Source organism: Perna viridis, chromosome 9 (genome assembly GCF_037379345.1).
Source record: "Perna viridis isolate PV_CMFRI_1.1 ecotype Kerala chromosome 9, ASM3737934v1, whole genome shotgun sequence".
NCBI classification, from domain to species: Eukaryota; Metazoa; Mollusca; class Bivalvia; order Mytilida; family Mytilidae; genus Perna; species Perna viridis.
The window spans coordinates 16,671,489-16,699,091 of record NC_142453.1 but is presented as its reverse complement, the minus strand read 5'-3'; the positions used below and the strand labels follow the sequence as shown (position 1 = coordinate 16,699,091).

Sequence of the window (27,603 nt, the reverse complement as noted above, 5' to 3'; positions counted from 1 at the left end):
GTTTAATGGATATAACCTTGCTTAGTGAAATTTTTTTAAGGAATGAAAATGATTTTGACCATAAAGAATGTCGGCCCCAAAAAATGTGAAATTTGGTACGAGGCTTAACTTCAGCTGTGTATGAAAGCAATTCTTTATCCTGCCCAACATCAGTTTCTTTTTTCGTTGAGTTGTGGTATTCATGTACAAAGCTAGGATTGCAACTTCACGTTATCTTTGGATGTAATCCAGGTGATGTTTTTATATCTTGTTTTTGTTTGTTTGGAGTTAATTGTAGTCTTATTCCTCTATTTTTCATACGAAGTAACTATACAAGAGTCCGAGATAATTTTGTTTATTCTTAAGAGCATAACAAGATTAAAAAATAATTAAAACAATAAATATAAAAAAAACAGAAAATCAATAGGGTAGCACAATCTTTAAATATAAATCACATGATCAATCTTAATGCATGCACCTAACCACCTACATGTATATGAGCCTATTCAACTTGGTAAAGCATCCCAAAAAAACAAAAATAAAAAAAAAACAACAAAACAAAATACATAAGAAAACACGTATTTTACAACTAACCTTATTGTCGAGTTGACAATGTCAACACAGACATGTACATGTATTTTCTGACAACCTTGTAGTGGTCTAAGCAGCGTGTCCTTTCATAGAAAATGTTGATTTGGAAAACAAAAGAGCTTACGATAGCCTGGAACTCAACCCCTTTCACAAATTTAATACATGTTATCTTTGAATATAAAGTTATTAAATTAAATACTTAAAAATATTATAAAAAAAAATGTTTATATAAATTCATGGATCAACCCCCTCATTTTTCTGCCCCCTGCTTGAACATATAAAATAAAAACAAGACATAACTTTGAAGCAAGATTATATATAACTCATTCTAAGGCTATTTCAGATGGAAACAAATGAGAAGGTGATTTATTATTACCAATTTGTTGCCTCTGAAAGAGTGGTGAGGGGGATTTTTCATTTGTTCACAGCCAGCAAAGTATGAGGAAGAAACATATACATTTTTGCTTCATTGTTTAAGCCTTGGGATTTTAAGTTGAAGAATAATTTTTTTTTGTGCTACATATATGTAGCTTGAAAGAAATTTTTTGCAGCAGCTACCCCCCCCCCCCCCCAGTACAAAAATAGTCTGTTTCTAATTTGGGTTCCTTATGAGACACCATAAAATGAAACAAACAGGATGGCATGAGATCCATGAAATTATATTTAGTAGGCAATACAATGTACATATAAAATATGATATGTGTATATTGAACCAGTAAAAGTACAAAAATACATGTACCTGATAAATTAAATATGCACCAATATTCAATGTTGTGGCAATCTTAGCATAAAAAGACCCTGGCTACCAATATAATTGTATCAAAATGTAATTGTGCACACAAAAAAAACTATTTTTTGCCAGAACTATAGGTTTATATACATATAATGTACAAAAAAATGTTATCTAATAACAAAAAATTAATACACTGACACTTGGAGGACACAAAATACTATGTACTAACGACATACACGTATGAGAGCATTTATTAACATTTACCTCAATTTTGGCAATTAGAGTTACCTCCCATAGACTGCATTTTAAATTACTAAAAACATAGAACTTACAATATCAGAACTAAAATTTCCAATTCATTATTCCCAAAATTAGTTAATTACATGCATTTATCTTTAAATCTGGTATTTTTCTCAATGGCATTGATGAATCTAAACATCAATTATACATATGGTATTTATGTTTACATTTTTGTTGTTTTGATTTCATTATTTTTTAATTTCAGTTATTCATGTACAAGGGAAAGATGGCACACGGTACATGTAGTTTCCAAATTTTAATATAAATTGCTTGTTAAGATGTTCACACACAAGGATTGAATGTAACCAAACAAAGATCTGATTTTATACTGTTATTTATTCTTTATGACCAATTTTTGATAAATTGTAGCAATTTCCTTTAATACAGTAACCATTTGTGTGTACCTATTAATCATCACCCTTTGCTACATTTTGCTCCTGTATAAAATATCTTGAAATGGAAGAAAGCAAATATTATAAAAAGGATAGCATTTAGTAAATCAAGTCAAACTAGATTGAACTCCACTATAATGTGTGACCCCTCTGGCGTCTGCAACAAAATATTTTTGCAAAGAATATTCATTAATTATTGATCTGTCATAATTTATCTCCCCTTCTTATCATTTGCTCAAAGTACATCTTAAATAAAAATATCTGCAATGGAAAAGCATTGATGTAAGAAAAGGAAAATATTAGAAAAAAAGATATATATTAAAAATAAACGCAAAAAAAAAGAGTTTCATGGAGTGCAACATGATACAACTGCAGTGGTAGAACCCTGAACGGTTTGGGCAAGTGTGGACACAACATTAGTTTGTGACACAGTTAAGTATAGGTACTTACAATACAATATGGCAAAACAAATGGTTTGAACAAAATAAGTACACAGTAAAGCATCAACTTGTTATACATGTACAACATTTTTCTTACTAAGTATATGTACATGTAGTTGTCTTTAAAGTATTACACCTACAAATGCACAGTGTACAGTTACATGGAACATTGGCATTGCAGTACATGTACATTTTTATTTATTTTCTATACAATGGCGGACAAACCCTTGGGTTGTCCACCACTCCCTCGTTTCATCAACAATTTCTCTGGCATTACGGGCACGTTGCTCCATGGGATGACATTGAGCTGGGTTATAAGTTTTCACATACAGTCTTTCCAGATTCAAGTCTATTGTATATCTTTTCCGTGTCACGGTCCAAGAAAAGCTGTAAGTAATAACCTCCATCTCAAATCTTCGCCCACTTGATCCATCTAAATATTTTATAGAGGATAAAATACCAGTATCATCAATTATCCCTATAACACTGCTCTTAACAACATCCCCTATTTTAAGATCTTCTATGCGATGTATTTCCCTTTCTTCTACAAGAAGCGACACTTTGGAAGATGCTGGCCTAGGTACTACTTGACTCGAGTCTTCATCATTTAAGCTGTTATAATATTCTTCTGCATCATAACTTTTTACCTTTGCCCAGTATGAAAAGTTGTCTGAACGATTTGAAAATAATTTCCATTTGGTTTCACCAACTCTGCTCCTCGCCCGACTGACTACATCATCGCTTGAAAATGTGTTTAATGGTCTGCAGTCAAGCAAATAAACTTTCATCTTTTGAACATCAACATTAATATATTCCTCCACAATTTTCCTGGTGCCACATAAAGAAGCAGTTCCATAGTGAATAACTTGTAATCGACCCTTTTCAATATCAACTTCTGAAACAATACTGGTATGTTGGAAACCATAGTAACGGAAGGAAATGACATCACCTTGGTGTACCTGGCTCAGGTGTGTAACTTTGTCCCGATTAACAGTAAATGGGGAGCTTAAAGCCTTCCGTATTTTAGGTATCGCCATTTGAAGTCCAACTGATAGAAGAATCAGTAAAATCAGTATTGGTATTCCAACTCCTGTTGATATTAAAGGAATCGCAAAATGAAGAAACAAAAAAGTTATTATAGATGTAGCACCAAATGCCCCAAACGTAAACCATAAATCTTGAAGTTTTCCTTTGACACATGACCAACACATTTTTCCCTTCCTGTAATCATTCACATAAACCGCTGTCATGACAATACAGTAAATTAAGTATACAGCAGCTGCACCACCAAGAACAAGTTCTGGAATTGCCGCTTTCAGACTTGCTGCTACTTCATCTGCAGAGACAAATGCAATTCGAAGAATGCCCTTTGCAATCTTTGTTCCGATACCTGATAAACGGGTGACAGCATTGGCAAGCCTTTTTGCCATACTTTGAACTTGAAAGCTTTCACCTTCACCAACAACACACCATGTTGCAAAATGTTCACAGTTTCCTGTTAATAGATTGTATTTCTTAAATTTGTCTTTTTTTGACAAAATGGATTCGGCTCTTTCAACTATATTATCAGGATCATACTTTGGATGGACATAATCCACTATATACAATTCATTTTTGCACAAATCATAATCTACTTTCTGTTGGAACACTGCTATTTCATCATCAAGTTGTGTAAAATGTATAAGAATCATTGTAACCAAAGAACCCATTGCACTTAGAACTTGTTTAACAATAGCATGATGGCTGTAAATCTTTTTCAGCGTTCTTGTTCCCTTCAGATATTTAGTAGAGTACTGTCCTGGCATAGAGATATGTTGGCCTCTTCTAAAATGTTGGACATTCGTTACTCTCCTTGGTTTAGCACAACTGCCACAGCTCTTTTTGTCTGAATTTTTTTCTTTCAACTGACCAATAGCAGCATCCAATGCAGAATGGGCATTATTACATGTATCTGTATGTTCATGATCAGAATCAAAATCCACATTTATATCATTTAAAGCTTCATCACCATAGTTTTGCTTTATTTCCTCAGCTATGTCTTCAATATTGTTACCTTGATCCTCACATTCAGATGCGTCTTCATTTTTCCATCCATCCAATAAAAGCAAATGTTCTGAAGGCTGTACATAAGCTTGGGCCATTTTCTTTCTAAAAAAATTTTGAGATACTACATAATTAAAAGCCTTAAGGGTAAAAAATATCCACATAAATTTGTATTCTTCCCATTACAATTTTCTTAAACTTTTTTTTTTCCCATCTAGAAAGAAAACAAATACATGTATTTAGGGCACATCTTAATACAACCACAGAGGTTTAACCTTGAACAGTTTAAGACATGTTTATACTACTTACATGTATTGACACTACATATTTTTTACCATGTTTTATGGAAATAATGCGTAAATCCTGTACTTGTGAAATTTTATCATAAATACTTAATTTTTAGAAAATACGGAGAATCCGCATAAGAAAACTCCTCCGTAGATGGGGTAAGAAAATATGTGTAGACACCCCCTTCAAACATGATACAGCTTGCCTTTGTTTTTGATTGTGATTAAATTATTCAAGTTATCATACAGAAATTACAAGTAAAATGTACATTGTCAGAAAAATGGAGTCTGATTCTGTCAAGACTAATCAGGTTGGGAACAAGACTTCACGTTAAGGATATCCTCCATTTTTGGTATTGCTCCTAATATGGTGGGTTTCCTTGTTTGCCTACTCTGGACTTGACTTTTTATGAGCAACTCGTCAGGTATTTCTAGAAAAGCAGAGGACGCTTACCCTACCAGTGCACTTGGTCCGTGCTCCTAGTTTTTAGTGGAGTCTGAGTTGCTCATTTGCTTTTGTTACTTTGTATGTATGGTTTTAGTTACTTCATGTTTGTTGTGTATGTCTGTTTCCTGTGTCCAGTCTTTTTCCTGGATTACATTATTTTGATTACCGCTACAACTGTGGTTCCCTTGATTATTCTTTCGAAGAAATGCATAGTCAGTTATTAATTTTTGGAGTAGTGATATCTTATGCATTCTGACTATAACAAAAATGAATATGGTGAATAAGTCAAAGAGACAACAACACTACTATGATGAAAAATGTCAGCTCAACACCACCCATAGGTTGTCAATCAACAACAAGAACCCTCACACCATAATGCAGGTAGCAGCTGGCCCCAAAACAATATTATGCATAAGTAAAGCTAATTAATTGCCCCTATATACTCTAGCAACATAAAAATAAACTGAAAATGAAAACAAAACAAGACATACAGAGGCCAGAAATTCCTGACAAGACAGGCTAAAAAAATGTGGTGGGGTTTAATTACTTAGGCATAAACACAACCTTTCCCCTTCAAAATCTGGCCACATTGGATAAAATATAACACAATTAAACACACCTAAAAATTAGTTCAAAAAGGTATTAGTCCCTTGTTAAAACAGAAATAACAAAACTAATTATACACAAATGCACAAACATACGTTTTCAGGCAGATACATGTAACTGACCTACCAGATCCAAACCAGTATAAACCTACAAAAAGTTATAACCTTATCATATGTTTCAGCAATGGACACCTAATTTTTCAGTGGAATTTTGAAATATTCTGTTAGATTCCGGTTTTAAAAATTGATTCTGCTCCGTTCGATTCCAAGAGTAACAAGCTATGCCTACTCTCTATTATGAGTCAAAATGTCAACAAAACAGGATCTCTCTTGAAAAATTATCAAAATTAAAATAAAAAATGTAATTTTTGTAGCAAATATGGTATCAGCATGCAGGAAAATGATTCAGAAACTGCACAAGGTAGGAGTGACATGCACAATTTCAGATTGAAAGTCATCAGAAGCAGTTGAAGGGCGGTATGCCTCGGTACCGCTGAATCTCTTTTTGTATGGCACATTGTTCTGACCCTAACCTGACATATCAATATCCAAATAAAAAAGAGGAGGGTTGAAGGGTCAGAGGAAATTCGGACTAATTGTACATATGCAAAAATAATTTAGCACAGGTAAAATTCAAATTAAGCATACACATGTATTTAACCCTGATAGTGATATCACACCATACATGTCAAAGAAAACATAAAATTAAATGTTTGTTGAATTAAAGTAGGTTTTACTATGGAGTCATTGTAAATAGAGACCTATAGATAGAACCCTAAAACATAAATCCAAATCCACAAACTTAATTGCAAAACATAAATTCTAGAAAAAAAAAAGAAACTGCACTTATAGGGAGCGCCGTGAAGCGGTGTGAGCTCTACCATTATTATGCGTACTTTCTAAACTTCCCTTAAGGTTCCCCAATATGCTAACGAAAAAAAAGTCATGTCCCCGAAGTAACAAAAAGTGACTGTCCTTACGGATACAATTCATTATTTCCTTCAATCAAACAAATAAAAAAATATAGGTTAAGATTACGTTTCAGTAAAAATAAATTCATCTTTTCTGATAGTTTTCAACTTAATTCAAGTCTTTTTCTAATTTGTTTTACTTTTTTAAAGAAGTGAATGTTATGTTTATAAAGACTTCGGGAAACACATGGATGTACAAATGTAACCTAACCCGTCTCAGAAAAAAATACAACTCCGATTATATTATCAAAATCGAAGCATAACCTTTCTAAGATAGGAAAGCAATCATTTTCTTGTTTGGAATTTACAGCTGTCGCCTGAATTTTGTTTACATCACATGATATGTGTAAAATATTCCCACCATCCGTATTTCCGGTATCTATACAGATTGATCTGACAGGCCAAAACTGAAATGGATGTTTATAGAGATGCTCTTATGGGATAAAAAATGTTAAGTATTGCATAAGTATTGATGTCATCACTTACCAGTGATTTGGTTTTAGATGGCAAAAAATCCATTGAGTGGTATGCGGCATCAACTTTAAATCACCATAACTTATTCATTTTTAAAGATAATTGAAAAATTCTTTTGGTTCCCAAATTTGCTAATAAAATTCTTTTTATCCATGGAATTTTTAAATAAATATTCCATAATTAGACCATATATGCATAAGATTTAAATTGAAATTTTATACGAAAATAGAGGTTTACATATAAATATCACTACAAATTTAGTTTTCAAGTAAAAGTATTATAAATTCACATTCAAAATATGAATTATTTTACCTATAAATAAAAATATTGCACTTGCGAAGCAAACATTTTCATCCGGATCGACCCCGTCCCCCCTCTTTGTAATGTCCTTTATTATTTTTACGAATCTAGCACAGACTGTACATGTATGGTAAAGCTCACGGTGCTCGCTTATTTAGGCAATGCCTACCCGATATTAATGGCTTCGGGTCTATAAGGACTCCTTTTTAAAACTTACACTTTCAGTTTAAAAAAAATACTTTGACACTAACTTACACGTTCAGAATATTCTCCACATTATCCGCATGTATCTCTGAATATATGCGTGACTTTTCAGACAGTGTCAAGTGTAAACCGGCCCTTGTTCACTGAACTGTTGTCTTTTGTGCTTATTGACATACTGACTTTTTTAGTGTCCTTGACCATGTGAGAAATGTAAGTTCAAATTTTAAACTTGAGTATTTACAAGAAAAAAAGTTGAATAAGTAATCTTTGTGCTAATAAGATAAACATCCCATAAAGTAAGCTATAATTTCAAATGATTCAATCATAGAAAATGTAACTGAAATATTGATAACAAAAGGTTAAGTTGTATTCGACAAATATCATTTCACTCGGAACGTCTCGACACTCATAGATTTCCACCATGCTGGCTTCAATGACTGCACTTGGAGCTGTACCGAAGACTTATATTGCAAAATATTGTATCAGGTAAAGACCTAATAGAAAACTTTTCCAAGTCCAACCACAGGTTAGTGGTCTTAATGATCAGGTTTCTGTCAGTGCTTCTAGACTAATTATTGAACGCACCTTGAGCATAAAGGCTATAAATAGATTTTGGTTTTTATGTATTACATTTATAGAACTGAAAAATCCCGTCATTGGGAACATCAAACTCCGGAGCATTGGTCTCTTCCATGCCTGCACTACTTTTGCCATTCCAGAATGTTTTTTTTTTAAATATACAAGGGGTTTCAATCTAACTTTTAACCATGTTTTTCAATTAAAGAAATGTCAAAAATAATTTTTAGGCCCAATTTTAGAAAAAAAAAAGCACGAACTTTGGTACACCAGGACAGGTCAAACTAAAAATAGACTTTTTCTACTTCACTTTTATTTTGAGTTCATAAAATAGACCCCTTTTCTGAAGCATTATTTTTCATGAAAATACTGTTTTCCTCAAAAACAAGTTTATTGTGTCATAGCTTGATATTTACCCTGTACTATTGATGAAAAATCATTACCATTTGCCAAGAAACAAAAACAGGAAAAGGCAAAAAGGAAGCGCACTATATTTTAGCCTCCATGTTTTGAAGCTCAGGAATATGTAATACAAGACTGATACCTTATACCTATAAGGCAAGCCAAAGTTGACAAAAAATGAGCATTTTCTGATATTAAAAGTGATTTTTTAATATTACAAATTCATTTTCTAATATTAAAAATTAGATTTCTTATATCACAAAACACTTTTTTATTATTAAAAATCATCTTTTAATATTAAAAATTCAAATGAATTGAAAAACTATTTTTGAATATTAGAAAATGATTTTTTAACATTAGAAAATGGATTTGTCGTAATCAATGACGATTTTTTTTAATATTAGAAAATCATTTTGTAGTATTAAAAAACGTGACTGATTTTCTAATATTACAAGTTCATTTCCTAATAATTAAAAAATTCAATTTGTAATATTGCAAAATGTGTGATATTTTATAATATTACTAAATCAAGAATTTGTAATATTAGAAAATGAGTGTTTTCTAATATTTAAAAAAAATGATTTTTTAACATTACAAATTCAATTTCTAATATTACAAATTAATTTCCTAATATTACAAATTCATTTTCTAATATTACAAAATGAGTGATATTTTATAATATTACTAAATCAGGAATTTGTAATATTAGAAAATGAATTTCTTCTAATATTAAAAAATCTTTTCCAATATTAAAAAAACGATTTTGTAATATTAAAAATTCATTTTCTAATATTACAAAATATTGATTTTTGTCTACTTTGGCTTGCCAAATACCTGGGTATTTATATTCAATACACTGTTTGACTGTCATATTTTCATATAAAAAATCATTTTATATTGCTCTCAAACCAAGGATATATATAACACGGACTGGAATCTCGCGTGATTTTACACAGTACACTACCGATAATTTACGTTAAACTACACATTTAATTTCTATTACTGAATTTTAAAGTACTGTTCAGTACAAAATAGAAATGTATTAGTTTTAATAACTTTGGTAAATAATTGGTATTGTAATAATTTTCAACTTGGTCCCACCTTCGAAGTCAATCATTTATTGTAACATAACCCATGGTTCATGGTCATTAACACAGTTGCATGGTACATGCGTGACAAAAGATGTTACGTAATTATGACTGTTGATAGTGTGACAACATGCGATAAAAACTTATAAAAAGAAACAAAATGGGAAAATGTACTAATTGAAACAACTAAACAAAACCTACAAAAGACATATGCAAAATGTTACTGAAAAACCACAATGAGCTTTAAAAAATTAGCCATAAAATTAACAAATGAATTTTCAAAAATGAAAAAGAAAAATAATACTATCCAAAAAAAGTTTCAAAATGAAGTGTAAATGAAAAAGTAAAACTTCAACAATTATCTGAAAAGGTATTATGAAATTATGAACACCACATTCCCTCCTCATTAAAAATTCAAACTCCTTTTTCTAAACCCGATCAATCGTTATAAAATTTGATAAAAATTGATCAGAAATAGTATGAGGGTGTATACAAGGAGTTTTATAGTTGTAGCTTTCCCTGCATTTCTATATTTAACTCCTTGATCTAACCCAATAAGTCTTTGGAGTCAAGAAATGAAAATTTCAGCGCCATCCAACTTCAAATTAAAAATATATGCAAAACATGCATGTTTTAGGAGTGTCTAAAACACGGTGGGGGAGTTAACTTCAGTTCAATGGGTAGGTACAGATGTGCGGCCCATATCGTTTTTTTTTTTATGATTGGTAATACATTGCATATTTTAATTACATCAAAATGTACCTACAAGTATAAGCTTTAAGAAGAAGTAAACATTATTTGATATACATGACACATTTGATCAATAATAAACTATATCCATCAACATATCCCCTTTTTTGCCATTTTTTTTTGTCAGAAATAGTTCGTCCTGTCAAGATTATCGCTTTATATCAATTAAAAGCACTTGTATTTCCCTTTAGAAATCATTTAAAGTTTTTGAATTCCATTAAATAAAACCATAGTTATGGAAAAAAGATATCGAAAAATGCCCGTCCGGTTTTTTCTCGTCCTGTTTTTTAGGTTACAGACCACCAATTCAACCAATGAGCAAAAATAGTCCTACGCAGAAATTACCCCTGTTCCTCATAGTGCTGTGAAAAAAGTTCTCATCTCATTTGAAAAATTGAAACAGTTTCTGAAAGGAAAAACATTTCTGTACATTTTAAGGTGCATTTTGCTTCTTGTGATGTGAAGCCTAATCTCCATAATGATTTCTAAATATACCCCTATCTTGTGAAAACACTGGGATTTCCCATGCTATTTATAGACCCTTCACTTCCGGTGACCAGTTTTGCACTGCAAGTCTGCTAACCCCACATGCCATTCTGAGGATTGTGAGCTGACATATGTAGAATCATGCTGATATATAGTCCTCTGCAGGTTAAAGTTAAGGTAAAGTCCAGAGAAGCCATTGAATTTTGTGAAATAAGCATAGAAGCCTATGGGAAGTGGAATTAGTGGTTTTTAGCCTTTAGCCCAAGTCTCTGATCAGGGATACGACTCGGGGCTACGAACGAATAAATTTATAAATCCCTGCCCTGATTTATAAATTCGATTGAATGCTATAGATTTATAACTGAATTCGTTCGAACAATTTTAAACTTCGTTTGTACGGATTAATGGATAAATATTTATTATATGAATTCATTTACAGCATTTAAGTAGTAGTCATGCAAAATCTGTAAAATGTGATATACCTCAAAAAGGCTATATATTTTTATTTTTGACACTAAGTTGATTTATGGGTCTATATTATGAAATATGTAATTATTTATTCGAATCTGCCTGCTCCTAGGAGATAATCAACATAGAAAATCTAATAGATTCTATTGTATTTGAGCGTCATTTACAGAGTTATCTCCCTTAATTTTGAAATCTGCCGTGCATTCTATATAATTTTTATCTCCTAAGAGAACGGGGTTTATGAAAAACCGACTGTTAATTTCTGTTTAGTATGGCATTTCAAACAAAATATCAAAAATAAAAATATGTAGGCTTTTCACCCATGAATCACCTTTTGCATGATTCTTAGCCGGAGTATTACTTAAAAAAATCGTTCGTACGTTACGGTTTTGAAGATCGACACTTGGTGGACACGGGGTACTATAGTCACGATAACGTAACGCTCCATTCACATACGTTCCCGTGAGGGAACGTAATGTTATGTGGATGGAGGATTACGTTATCGTAGCTACATTGTAAAATATGAGTATATGGGAGTACATACAGCTTACACACTTGGTACAAGGTACACATTGGGTACCCATACTTGGTACGTACAGAATGCATTGGGCAGATTTACACATGTGCAGGGGTCAAAATGCTCGAAAATAATAAACTGGTATATATAGAAACTTTAGAGATATGTCTGGTTTACACAGGTTTTCTAATTTATTCAGGGTTCGCTTTAGACATACATGCATGCCTTAGTATATATGTCAAGTTCGAAAAATATGGATAAGATAAGAGGAAAGAACCGGGGCCGAATTCTAACGTGGCATCTTAGCAGTGCCCCAGTTTGATTAATATTAAGGGTAAGTTTTCATGGAACACCTAGATGAATGAACTACACACTACAAACTTCTAATTGGACATGACCAGTTTCTAAATTTTAAAATAAAAGAACTCCTGGCCGAAACTGTTTTTCAAATCATTCATGAGGCATACTAGTTTAAATTAATCCTTCCCTCAGATGCACGACGTCGTACAAACGTACCTTACAATTCTTCGTGTCACGGAAAAGCATTTAATTTATTGGCGCCTGTAGTTCCAGAGACACGTAAATTTAACATAAACGCCGAAGTCTTGTGGAATAAGATTTCAAAAATAAGGTACACTAGCTATGCACTTTTTAAATCTATATCTTTATAAATTATCACCTGTAATCCTAGATACATCTAGTTCTGAAATGACATATAGTTTCTTATAAATAATCATGGTCAAAAAGAGGACCTAAGTGTTTTCTTTGAACCTTAACGGTCTATGTAAAGGAATGAATTATTTTCCGGAGCTTAGTAAGAGATAGTTGCAGAAGCTAACAGGCTTTACATATCTATTGCGATATTGTACTATCTTCGATCTAAATTGATAAAAAAGTCAAAAGTACATTTAGTGGAAAATGACAACTATGTTCCTGAAACTTTTTAGTTTATAACCTGAAAGTTTCCAACAAAATTATTTTCTGACTTGTATTTTAAATTAGAATAAGCATTCGAAATGTTAGTCTTCTTTGTTTTGTTTCATTTTGTTGTTTTAATGATTTTTAGTGTTTTTGTTTGTTTACTTATTTATTTTAATAATAATGTATTTTTTCAATGGACTTTTATAAAGTATCGAATTCATAACTGTCAGGCCAGTGACATTGGTATCCCGCAAAAAAGAACGAAAATATACGGTTCAGAATGGCCAAAACGGAACCATAATCTGCATGACAAATGTTACCTTGTGCGTGTGGAAGATCCGAGCCGGAATCTAATTAAAAATTAAATCCTTAAGTCACCCTCCAAAAAATTTGAGTTGACCATGTCAGATGGTGTATTTTAAACAGATTGACCGGACCGGAGCGAGACAGCTCCAAAAGACCAAACGAAACCAAATTAAAAATTATTTGAAAGGACCATGCATGCAGACCATAATAAGGCGGGTTGAAACAAATTGAATAAATATATATTTCCAGGAGGCTGGAGTAGTAAGTTTACAGACTAGAAAAGAAATGACTGCAACGAAAGACCCACAAAATATGAAACCATTGTAAAATTGTGCTTCTTGTTTTATGAACATTGTAGATTTTGGTTTATTTACATTTTGATCAGTTTTAGTTTCGTGGTTGACGACTGCTATGCAAGGGGCAGGGGGCGGATTCAGTAACTTTGAAACGGAGGAGTGCCAACCGGGTTTTTTCAGATAAGATGTGGTGCTTGGACATTATTTAGCAATTTTTGTCAATTTTACACATGGAAATGACCAATTTTTCAATAAAAAGGAGGGGTGCTAACCCCTGTATACCCTGGATCCGCCAATGAAGGGGGTCACTTTTGAAGGGATTTATGAGGGGCACGGTGGTGAAACTGACATATTGACGCCTCATTCATACATTTTTTTAAATTAACTTAGACATAATATTCCTCATCATATATTATCAATGAAAACTCAAACCTCAATTTATTTATTTCAATGAAAAAGCGATACTCATAGAAATATACAGCTTTTTTTAAGCATTCCTACATGTATAATGTATATATATGCAGATAACTACAACGAAAAATGAATAGAAAATACACGGTTTTACACAATACAAGCATCAAATCAATAAGAGATATAACGAGCTAGAAGTGTTAAAATAACGCTTAATGTGATGTCTTATGTAGACACAAGGATCAGACTTATTTAATGTTTACCGTAATTGTGTTTTCGACTGATCTATTAACGCTCACTGTAGAACTCAAAGAGCATGAGAAGAACAATTCAATCGAGTCGAGTGCTCAAGTTCTTAAAAGTCTAAGTGACATTTATGATGAATGTAAAGATCGGGGGAAAAATAGAAAATGTTATATGCACGATGTTAACTACAATGTTGAAAAAAATCTGAGATGTAGAAAAATAATATAACAGAGATGTTAAGAAAATGAAAGAAACGTAGAGAAAAATAAGAGATATGTTGAGAAAAATCAGAGAAATGTAGAGAAAAATTGGAGGGATGTTGAGCAAAAATAAAAGAGAGATTTAGAGAAGACAATTGCTATTTCATCGTCGTCTTCATCGATATGAAACTGATCTTCCAAAGGTGCATATGCATAGGCCATTTTTACCTTGAATCTATGAAAAGACTATACACATGTTACATTAGCTTTTTTTCAAGAACATTTACATTTTACCGAATGGTTTCATTTTCAAGGTAGTTTTATTTTTAACTTGTTTTTATAATAGTTCAACTAGCTCTGTATACAATTACAAAAGACCAGACATGGAAAACAGACATACACAACAAAGAACATAGAGTAACTAAAATCATATATACAAAGTAACAAAAGCAAATGAGCAACTCGGACCCCACTTGAAACTGCGATCATTGACCGGGTGCACCGGTAGGATGCTTTTCTAGAAACACCCGCCGAGTTGCTCATAAAAAGTCAAGTCCGGGGTAGACAAACGAGGAAAGAAAAATTACCCGTTGAATAAATCAGTTTCCATGGTGTAGATGGATACACCTTAACGATCGACGGCCATAAAACGTTTGTAGTGATGATTTCAATCTTGTAGCTATATAACTTGCTCCAGAAGCCTATTTGTTTGAATTCTAGCGCGATACAAAGTCTGCATAGTTTCGGAAAGCTCTGGCTTAACGTATGAATTGTGATATGAACACTCCATACGCAGGTCCGGAAGGGATGTTGCCACAGATGAAAGGAAAGTTGACAATTCTGAATGAAAGGTCATCATGTTTGTCGTAAAGTTTGGTCAATAGTTTTCCATTACCATGCGATGTATCAAATCCCCGAAATTGGGATTATTTAAAGATAATACGTCATTTAAGGATTTAGCTAAACGATATTCTTTCTTTTGGATCAGATCAGCTATGAAGTCAGCCTCATAAGAGTGAAGGAATAGGTCGGCAAGTAGAGGAGCATAATTTGTTTCCATTGGAATGTCGAACGTTTGTTGAAAAAAGCGTCCACCACACTGGACAAATACGTTGTCGATTAAAAATGACATTATATTGTAGTAAACATCTTCTTCTGTATATTTGGAAGATGAGTTGGAATTATTTCTTACCAAGTACCAAGAAAAAATATATTTGTATCTAAGTGTACTACCTTTTTTGGAAAAAACAACGACGTATAATGTTTTTAAGTCGTATCTATACACAAGTGTTTTTTTTTTTGTTAATTGTTAATGCTGAACTTCTCGATTTTAGTTTAAGTCCCAGAAGCACCAAAAGCTCTATTATCAGAACACATATTTAATAGCCGAATAGAATGATAATTACAAAAGGCAATATCACTGGATAACAGATTGGCACTATCCATGAGAAAATAACATTATAAAAATTCTTATACCATCGTCTAAGCAAAGTTTCCTATTATTTTTCATCTCCGGGCTTACGATGTCACCAGGCCGTAACCGTATTTAATATGTTAAGATTAGGATCTGTACACACTTATTTTACAACTCAGCTGTCAATTCGTAGTTTGTTTAATTCAGTTGATTTTATTTGTTTAAAGGGATATACATGAAAATGTTTACTGTGGTGGTAAATAATAAGACATTCCCTTCCGCCATGTTAGTCTAATACAATGAAAAGCTCATTTTTTTAAATAAATACACGACACCTTGGGGGATACATCAGGGTTGTTTTTGTTAATACTTGTATCGGTCCCTAGATATCTAGATCTGAAGACAACGCTTTCGATTAGTCCCTTTGTACATTTCCTCTCTAGGATTGTATCTCATGGGTTATATATTTTACTAGCTATATATCAAATGGTTTGGTATGCGTCTAATAATAGAATTAGAATTTTTCTGTTTAGCTAGGCTACTTAATTTACGACGGTGAACGACTGGATTATTCTGGTAAATGCATAGAAGAGAAAAACAATTCCGGAAAATAGGTTAGAGGTCAATCATTTTTAATTGGATCGTTGTTAGTGCAAATTAAATTAATCAGGATATTTAGTTGCAGTTAAAGTTGCTTATTGGGTTTTTTCATTGGCGTAAATAACATAGAATTAAAATTGATATAAACAAAGGAAAACCCATAAAGGGACATATTTATCCGCATCTGAATCTTTATGGTGTATGCCAATGGAACTATTCCTGCGCTGGTTTAAGAGATAATTGCAGATGCTAATAGGCTTTACATATATTTAGGCTTTAGCAACTACCATATCAATTCCGATCTTCAATCTGAATTAATAAAAATATAAGTTAGCGAGATAAATCTACCTTTATTGTTACATTTTGTTATACGTATAAATTTAATTTTTATGACGTCAAAAGGACCACCCCTTTTGGGAAGAACACTCTGTCAAGAAGAGAAGGCCAGTGGCCATGGGATTGAATATTATTTTAATTTAATATAATTGAAGGATATTTCATTTTTGCACGTCAGAATATGCCAGTTCTTCATTTTTCACACACTTTAAACAGTGGTGGGGCTAGGGCAAAAAATTAGCACATTTTCACATTGTATGGAAATGGCAAAAAAAAACTGCGCATGACCGTATGTTTTGAAAGTTGCTAAAGATAACTTGGCTTATAAACTTATGAACCTTAAAGAGCGATACATAAAACTGCTTGATTTTAAACTGTCAAAGAGGGTCTGCAGTTCTACCACAATACTTGTTACTCCCGTACTGGTGTTAATTCAATGTGGATCCTGAAAAATTCGAAAGATCTTTTGGAGACAATCAGTTCAAGACTACTATCTGAATATAATAGCATTTAAACCTTTGAGTTTTTAACACTGTATACCTCTATACCCCATACTCAGTTCAAATCCCGACTTAAAAACATTATACTTCGTTGTTTTTTCCAAGAAAGATGGTATACCTAGATTCAAATATACAGTTCTTGGTAGAGATTCCTCATACTTTGTAAGAAATAATTCCAAATCATCTTCCAACTATACAGAGGGAGTTGTTTACAAAATGCTGTCATTTTTAATCGACAACCTATTTGTCCAGTGTAGTGGACGTGTTTTTCAACAAACGGTCGGCATTCCAATGGGAACAAATTGTGCTCCTTTACTTGCTGACCTATTCCTTCACTCTTATGAGGCTGATTTGTAGCTGATCTGATCCGAAAGAAAGAATATCGTTTGGCTAGATCCTTTAATCTCAGTTTCCGCTATATAGATGACGTATTATCTTTAATCAATCCTAATTTCGGGGATTTGATACATCGCATCTACCCCAAAGAACTTGAGATAAAGGATACTACAGACACTGTGAAGGCAGCCTCATATCTTACACTTAGAGTTTGATTGTAAAGGAAAACTATTGTCCAAACTCTACGACAAACGCGATGACTTTTCATTCAATATTGTCAACTTTCCTTTCATCTGTGGCAACATCACTTCAGCACCTCCGTATGGAGTGTTCATATCACAACTCGTACGTTATTCCAGAGCTTGCCGAATAGGCTTCTGTAGCAAGTTATGTAGCTACAAGATTGTCACTACAAAAGGTTTATGGCCGTGGATCGTTCAGTTGTAGCCATCTACACCATGCAAACTGATTTATTCAACGGGTCATAGTTTTTTTTTCCTCGTTTGTCTACCCCGAACTTGACTTTTTATTAGCAACTTGGCGGGTATTTCTAAAAAAGCAAAGGACGCTTACCCTACCGGTGCACCTAGTCCATGCTCCCAGTTTTTAGTGGAGTCTGAGTTGCTCATTTGCTTTTGTTACTTTGTATGTATGATTTTAGTTACTTTATGTTCTTTGTTGTGAATGTCTGTTTTCCATGTCTGGTCTTTGTCCATGGATTACATTCTTTTGATTACTGCTATAACTTTGGTTCCCTTGATTATTCTTCCATAGAGAACCATACATTTGTACGCAAATTATCATTGGAACATTAGGAAACAAGCTAATTTCAGACTCCTTTTTTGGTTATGAATTTCTACTAGACTATGGGTTAACATTTTCCCTCCCCCACAGAGTAATATTAATACACCTATATAGGATTCATGATTAATGTACATGTATATAAAAACATTTCTGCCTGTTTGCCCCAATACATTTCCTGCATTATCTGAGGATTAAAGAGATACTGAAGGCCGAGGACAGCAGTAAAATGCTGATTTTCCGTGACACCTGAATTTTCCGTAAGCAAATATAGAAACATAAAAATGCAAGAAACCATTTCAAAGATCAGTTTTCACGCCTTTGAATGATTGATTGGTTTAAAGTTTTCATTTTAAAAATATTGCTAATAAAAAAACAAACACCCATTTTCAAAAGTTTTAATCGAACATTCATCTTATTCGTGGATGAACTCGGGACAGTAATGATAGACCAACAACCTCTTTTAGGACTTTTTTAGACAATATAATAGTACATTTAACAGTATGAAAGTATTTGACTGTTCACGAATAGACTATAAAACTTATTTCAGAATGTTTTAAGAGAGGCTGAGAGTTTTGTTTTTCTTTAAGGCAAACATTACGTTAGAAATATATAGGTTTCAAGATTTGACACATTCTGTTTTTAACTAATAATAGTTGAGTCCTTACACATTTCCAATTACAATCGGAAAAAAAGAGTAGTGAGGATCAACCTGGTTTGAGATTACAATTACTTAGTGAACTAAATATAATAGTTGATAGGAATTGATAGCTAAATGACAAAAGAGGGAACAAAGGGAGTATTAAAGTTTTTCATTTATTTTTTTTTCTTAAGTCAGTTCAGTTGTATTTCTTAAAACAAAGGGTATTGGTCATGAATAACAATCATTGTCTTAAAATAAACGATATGTAGTTTGTCCTAATGCGTCGATTTAAGTATCAGTCTTTTTAAGAATCAGGCAAATTCTGTAAAATGTAAAACACCTAAAAAAGGATGTATATTTTTTACTCTTATGAAGTTGCTTCATAGGTCTTTATGATGAAATATATAATTATTCCGTCTAATAGTCTGCTCTTATGAGATAATCAACATGGAAAATCCCCCTGAATTTTGAATTCTTCGGTACATTCTTATAATTTTTATCTTTTATGATTAATGGTTATATGAAAAACCACATGTTAGTTTGTTTTATTTCTATGGTATTTCAAGCAAAATACCAAAAATAAAAATATGTAGATTTCCAACCATGAATCACATTTTGCATGTTTCTTAGCTTGAGTGCTACTTAAACACTTTGTTGCATATACATTTGTTAACACATTTGTATCTCATCTAATCAAACGTAGTTGAAAGCATAGCCTTACAAATACTTACAAATGAACTTAATCTTGCATGTACGTTTAAAGCAACATTAAGATAATGCTCTGCTTAAAAGCTACCTGAAGAACTTCAATAATTTAGTATGTACTCTACCTTGTTGCTGTTTAATCTTGATTAACACCTCATGCTTTTTTTCTCTTTTTGTTCTCGATAATTTCATTTCGTTCATATTCGCAGAGAAATGTCGTTTCTAACGACGTAGACTATATCACCTAGGTTTAATTGAAAGGTGAAATTTTATCCGTGTACTGTACTGCAAAGTGGTAAACTAGAATTTGATGGTTAAAATTTATATTGGAAGTTGTCAATTGAACCATTTAGGAGTGAAAGCCACAATTGTACCGATCAAATGGTCGTCCCCTTGCAGTCTGACGTCGTTAGCATAGGAATGGGTCTTTCTAAGGACCATTTTAACAGTTCTGCATAGACGTCAACTTTTACTAAATGCAAAAAGTTTGATATAGCAGTAAATTTTATTTCGTTGAGTGTTGTTTTAACTATGTAACTCACATAAAGGTTATTGGTGTGTTTAACAGCGAAGAGCAGTTTCAAATGATTAGCATTTCAGTCCGAACGTTTGCAACTAAAAACAATTACAGAAGCACGGCATTTCATTAATACTAGCATTTTATCGCACCCAAATAAATAACATTTGAATATCCATTCTTTGCCTCAATTTACACAACACTGATCGATTTTTTAATGTTATTATTACGTTTTTAATAGATTTTGTAGATACACTGTAATTATCTTTTGACTGAATTATTGTTTTTAACTGTAATTTTATAAGTTTGCAAATCCGTTACTTAAGACACATTTCACTTTCTCTTTAACTTTCAGCTATTAATTTACTTACAATATCAATCGGAACAGGTATGTAGTAAATTTTCAAATTCCTTCTTCATTTCGTGTCTTGTAGACTGTATGATGTGTTCACTTGTTCAGATTTTGCATGTGTTCTTTTTACATAAGTGAGATTAAAATTTCTTATTTGACAAGCCTAACATTTGATAATCTCTTAAATGTATTTTCTGATTTTAAAAGGTAAATTATGGGTAATGATGTGGTCATTTCCATTATTGAAAATTGGTTCTTAGAAAAAGTTTCATGATAAATGATATTAATAATTTGTCCAAAAAAAATACATGTATTAAGGGAACTGTACTATTGTATCTATCTGATCATTCATAACCCGGTATCAAAGTAAATAGCAATGCTAATTTACAGTAATTCATCTTCATTTTTATGGCACCTTATACTAATGTTAGTATCACTGCATTCAATTTTATATTTTCCCTACATAATGACACAATTATATTACTTATTTTGCAAGGGCACGAAAGAGTAAATAATAAAAACAAAATAAAACTATAAATTAAATATTTAACTTTCTTTTTACTGTATAACAACATAAGGAGAACTTTTCATATTGTTTCTCTTTGCAAAAAAAAAAAAAAAAAAAATTGGACTGTCCGTGATATTTCATTTTGAAATAACTGTTTGTTTTATAATGACGTTGCAGAAGTTTCCCTTTTCAATAACTTATTTATTCTCCTTTAAGGCGTATAGAGGGACTTATATATTGTTAATTATCCTTGATAATCCATTAGCTTCATTGCATGTCGTGGGTTAGTTTATTCAGTTGTTGGAGGTGCAGATTTGTTTGTTTACACAAAAATGGAAAATGTTCATATTACGCAATCATAATAAAACAAATGAAAATAATAGTGGCACCCGGTATACAGATAAGTCGGAAGATTGTATGAAATGTAATGTCTTGTTTCTAGTTATTTTATTTGATCATTATGATTTTATGCATCTAAATCTGTCTATATATTGTTAACCCTTACTATGCCAATGAGCCTATAAATAGGCTTTTCATACCCCCGTATTTTGCCAAGAGCCTATATATAGGCTTAGCAACTATTGTCTACACATTCAACAAGTCGACTGTTCTTAACGTCACAGTTCTGAACGTGATGATGTGTGGAGTGCTTCCCAGGGTAGACTGTACACATTAAAACAAAACCAAAATAATTCCTTGCAAGTTTTGTTCTTATTTGTACTCGTCGTTATTTATTTATCAAATACTCACATTTTATTTACTTCTCTGTTTTTACCTTTAGTACATTCTCCTTAAATCAACCTGCTGTCATGTATTTCGTACAGAGAAAAATAGAAAAACTTGTAAAAGAAATAACAAAAAAAAAAGCAAACCAGAAAAAAAAAACATATAATGATAAACATGCATTCACACCCACTAAGATCAACCAAAGCATACCAAATCAAGAACATTAACACTTGCATATTGCCATTTTCATATACAATCTAATCTCAATTTTTTTGCATGTTTTTCTCTATTATTTGTACAAACAGATAATTTCAACGATAAGTTATGTAAATGTATTTATTATTGATAAAATCGCAAATATTGCACAATGATTTCACTCAAAGTTGACATCGATTTCACGGAATATTTTGTCAGCTGAACATATGATTACGAAAATTAATCTTTAATTGTAAATTTAATTGTACTAGCGCCAGGTATTCACACATTAGGGAAATAGGTTATTGGCACGAAGGTAATTTATTTATTTCTAGAGGTTTTACGAAATTTTTTAGGATTCCTTTCGAAGTCCCGAATGATAAGCTTAATTCATAAAGTTCAAGATCAAAAACGAGATTCTGAGAGAATAGATCCTTTTGTAGTAAGTTGGTGAGCATGCTCAATATACACTTCCGCGAGGTAGAGCTTGAGTAGAACAAAAGAATTTTCCTCACGGAAGTGTTCATTGAGCATGCTTTACGCATGCTCATCGACTACCCCAACGTGAGCACAAAATGGTCTACTGTACTATGCAAGATTCATCCCCTCCCGCTAACACGAAATAAAATATAAAATCAATACTTGTGACGTTGTCAATGTAGATTATTAACTTTTCTTTATAACTGCTAACATAAACAGACAATTTAACCAAACACAACATTGCAAGCTACATCATATAGAAAGAAAAAGAAACTGCTCCATTTTTTTTAAACTTTGGAACACGGAAGTTGTCATGCATAGTCCCATTAGTTTGGATAAATGAATGTAATGAGTAGAACCTCTCATAGAATTCGTCATAAAAACGTAGGTCGAATTCAAATAATTAGGTTGTTTATCTTTAAAGTACGAACGTTTTTACTTCTGTTTGTTTGGTTTTTTTTTAACTGTACTTATTTAAGGAGAATGGATACTAGTTCAACTTCTTCATAGATGTTTTAATAGCTTATTATATCCTTTGCAAATAAATGTCATTATATATATAGCGGCTTGTGAAATTTTTTGTGTGTGCTAAGTATGGGTTTAAGTATTAAAAATATTTAATGTGGTAAATAAGACGTATTTAGAAAATCGGCAAGTGAAATGTCTAATTATATGATTTTTATGTTTTTTTACGTTTTTAACTTTCCTATTTTTGGGTATATTTTTATGTACATACGTACGTCAATGCGTATATGTACTAAGTTGACAACTTGACAATATAAAATATAATATTCGAAAACACCCAAGTGATGAATATTTTATGTGTATTTCTTTCTGTGTTCGATCACCCCGCCGTTGTACCCTTTCTAGTGACGTTAGGTTATTGTTGACGTCATAAGCAGGACAGTTGAATTTGAATCTTCAAATTTTTCATTGGCCAAGTAAAGGAAAAGCCTTCGCACTCAAAGGTTTAAGTTAAACAAGTGGCAGAGAAAACCGCTTTTTATATACCTTTGTTTCTACTTTACAGGCATACATTAATTTTTTTTAAAAATGTAAAGAGTTTGCCCAACTTTTTATGGGATTTGCCCAATAAATATATGTCCAGATCCTCATTTTTTTAAGGACTGAAGGTTCCTAAATGACACAACAAATGACCATTAAACGGTGTTAGTTAAAATTAAAAGACGCCTAACAAACATATCTTTCACATGAAAAAAGGAATCTGGCATAGTTTTCTACAGATCTACAGATTTAACAACTAGTACATTATCGCAATGCACATATTAGGTAAAATGTTATGTTCTTCGTTCAAAATTGATCTTTTCGAGATTCACTGACCGGCATTTAATTCAATTAACGCCCCCTAAACTCAAATCCTGGATCCGCCCCTGATATTGTCACAGATAACCTCGGTTTGTTTGAATTTCAAAGTGATCTTAAATGATATAAACCATCTAGCCCACAAAAAAAAATGAGAACACGTTTTCCGTCGATCATGATAACTTATGAATACAATTGAAGGGTTCTTTAGAACTTAAATGGATTTTTATACTACGATTGCATTCATACGTTGTCATGATGGACGACAAACTTAGATCGAACAGAGACGAGATGGGCTGTCTACGTGACAACTTAAATGTAGTTTTAACAAATTGATTGTAAACACAGTTTAAATTACTTTTCTTATGCAATAACATCCATATATTTTAAAAGTTCAAACACACTATATAACTGCCAATTCTACATAGCTCGGTTTACTGAAACATAATACAATATGATAGAACGTGAGTTGTTTGATCAGTGAATCACGAAAAGACAAAATTTTACCTATATGTGCATTGCTATAATATACCAGTTGATAAATCTATAGACCTGTAGCAAAGAAACGTCAAAATTTTAAAGAAGAACATGCAATTTATTCAATCAATAGGGTTTGTAAGTCTAGTTCTAGTTTCAGGTTTCCCTCCGGAATTTTAGATATAAAACGTATTGAAATTCGATGGCCTGTCTGCATTTTATTGTTCACTTCTTGGAAATGAAAACGCTATTTCAATATGCAAAATCTTCTATATCCATGCTTTTCTTAACATATTTATTCAGTAGAACTAGATATTTGTCATTTTTTATGGGTATTTTTTTCACAAAAAATATATTTTGCTTTTAACATTGAACTCAAAGCTATGTTAATGACGAATCTTTATGCAGTTGATTGGGAGATGAAGACCCATTCTCATGAAATCACGGAGTCACGTGACGTGACTTATATACCCTATAATAGTTTATGACTTGACAAAATCTATAGACAAGTAGCAAATTATGTCAGAACCCCCTTTTATTTATTTATTTTTATTTATTTTTTTTTTTTTTTTTGGTTCATCGACTTTTTATTAAACTTGCTGCATAAAACCGTCGAACGGTGTTTATCATGCCATTATTTACCCAAAGGAAATTGAGATAATGAACACAAAACACAAAATGTTAAACCGCCAGACTCATATCTTGATCGAGACTTAAAAAAAGATTGAAAGGGAAAAGTCGGGACCGAACTTTATGACAAACGCAATGATTTCTCATTCTGTATTGTTTACTTTCCTTTCATCTCTGGAAGTATTCCTTCAACACCTGCATATGGAGTTTTCATGTTGCAACTCATACGTCATTCCAAACTTGCGGTAATTAGACGGACTTTTTGTACCGTACTAGACTTCTTACACTTAGGCTTTCGTGACAGGGTTATGTTGCTACAAGATTGAAGTCATCACTACAGGACATTTATTGTCGTCATCGTGAACTCGTGGATCGTTATGGTGTATCCATCTGCACCATGAGAACCGTGTCATAAGTTTCCTTTTCTCTTTCGTCTATACCAGACTAGACACTTTATTAGCAACTTGGCAGGTGTTTCGAGAAAGGCAAAAGACGTTTACCCTCACAGTGCACCTGGTCCATTTTCCCAGTTTTAGTGAAGTCTGGTTTGCTCTTGGACTTGTTTTCCTTGTACGTGCCATTTTGGTTATTTTACATTTGGCGTGATCACAAACCTTCCCCTTTAAAATATGGCCACTGGGGAAAAATACACATTTAAACACACCTAAAACGATCTGAGACCCTGTTACAAATAGGGTATGTAAGTCTCGTTCTAGTTTCTATTTTCTTTACCGGAATTTACGACGTAGAACGTAGTAAAGACCGAAGACCGATCTGCATTTTATTGTTACTTCCGGGTACTCGAAACGCAGTATAACAATGCAGAACTTCTATTTTATGTATTGTTTTCTTAATACCATTATCATGTAGAAATAGATATTTGTTATTTGTATCGATATTTTTTATACAAAGAGATGTTTTGCCCTCAACACTGAACTCAACGCTCTCTAAATGACAAGTCTCCATGCTTTTGAATGGTAGACTAGGACCCATTCTCGTGAAATCACGGGGTCACATGACGAGACTTACATACCCTATAAAGAAATAAAGAAACTGAATATAAATGCACTATTGAATATGCCAGCTGACATGGCCTTTTGGGAAATCACAAATGAAATCAAATAAAAATACAAAGAAACAGATAGAGAAACAGCACACACATTCTACTAATGTTGTATTTGATTCTACGAAGCACAAACATATAGTCCATGGGCTAGATAACGAAACCTTTCCCATAGAAGGATTTTTGTAGACCTATATAGGTTGATAGATATGTACATTAAAAACATATATCAGCTAGTTTGCCAAGAAATAAGTGCAGCGTTGTCATGGAAACCAGAGTCTTAAACTATGAAACAGGGTCATTTCTAAGTATTCGTCTTAGAAAAATTTGGCTTTCATCCAAGAAAAAAAATGTTTTTGTTAATACAAATGGCATCAAAAGATAAGCAAGATATTCCTTTTTACTATTAAGATATAAAAAAGTTGATAACTTTTTGAAAAAGTGGAATAAAATTCAAAATTTTAACATAACCCCCTTAAAAATCGCCTAGTTGAGACCAAAAAGTTTTATTTTATTTGGCTAATATATGTTACAAAGAGGGCAAACTTACAAAAAGAGAGACAAAATCGCTAAAAAATCCTGGACCCTAGTGCCTGTTTTCTTTATATCTCATCAATGCATGTTTTACAGCTTTTTTTTCATTTTTTCTCAATACGAAGTGATACAAATCTCGCGTAGTCCACCACTCTAATATCTTTCATACCATGTGTTTGGCATTATGGGCGGGTTGCTCGATATCGTGACATAGTCTCTCGTTGTAGACCTTTACAAATATTCTGTTTTCAAATTAACCATATACGTTTTTTCATTCAACAACGTAAATTTCTCTATCCTTAAATAAGACATACACGCTTGGGCTGACCATTGGATGAGGTATTCCTTAAATGAGGCCTTTTAACGTTAAAAAATCTATTTCCTCCTGATCATACGATTATACCTTTGCCCAATGTAAAAAGTTGTCCAAATGATTAAAGAAACAACACCATTTAGTTTCACCTATAGATATTTTTTATTCAACTGAGTAAATGGTGACTAAATGGTGAGCTTAATGCTTTATAAAGATTTTTGCAGAACCCATATCATCAACATATAAACAAAGTTGGCGATAGGGAAGACAATGTAAATCAGTCTATTTACTATGAGAAAATTGTTTCGAAAATTTTGTATTAACGAAATCTACAAAACTATAAGCAAAGACTCAAACAGAAAGTTGGTGTTGCCTCAGTCTAAAATCAATACCCATGATATGGCATACCTATATAAGGCTTCTGTAAAAATATTAAGTGATTGGCTGTGATAAGTTATTGCAGAATAGAAATCTGCTATGAAAATCGTAAATTCAACCCATATCAACAAAATAAAAATAATACAAATGTCTGGAAGTTGATGTCGATTGAACTAGAAATCGAAATACACGATATTGCTTACCTGTATAAAGTTTACATCAAAATAGTTATTGGCTGTGAATAGTAGTTGCAAACATTGTAACGTTCTTAAATAATCTTTTTAGATATATACCTGATGAGATAAAAGCTAAATATAAATTCGCCGTCAATCTGATAA

General features: G+C 32.4%; 1 protein-coding gene across 13 annotated transcripts; it reads right to left on the bottom strand.

The window, feature by feature from the left end:
- Positions 1 to 318: 318 nt before the first annotated feature.
- On the bottom strand, positions 319 to 27,577 carry LOC148606991 (uncharacterized). 13 transcript variants are annotated; one of them, XM_088543940.1, is made up of 4 exons: positions 27,469 to 27,529; positions 21,897 to 21,950; positions 19,895 to 20,760; positions 319 to 4,583 (listed from the first exon to the last, which is right to left on the bottom strand). In XM_088543940.1, the coding sequence occupies exon 4, from the start codon at positions 4,574 to 4,576 to the stop codon at positions 2,630 to 2,632; it is 1,947 nt and encodes a 648-aa protein (XP_088400066.1). In that variant the 5' UTR covers positions 4,577 to 4,583; positions 19,895 to 20,760; positions 21,897 to 21,950; positions 27,469 to 27,529; the 3' UTR covers positions 319 to 2,629. The 13 variants fall into 13 exon arrangements, 12 of the variants coding, with proteins under 12 accessions (XP_088400066.1, XP_088400067.1, XP_088400063.1 ...); XM_088543941.1 differs by having other exon boundaries at positions 21,897 to 21,947; positions 27,469 to 27,522; XM_088543937.1 differs by lacking the exon at positions 27,469 to 27,529 and having other exon boundaries at positions 19,895 to 20,241; positions 20,658 to 20,760; positions 21,897 to 27,448.
- Positions 27,578 to 27,603: the final 26 nt, after the last annotated feature.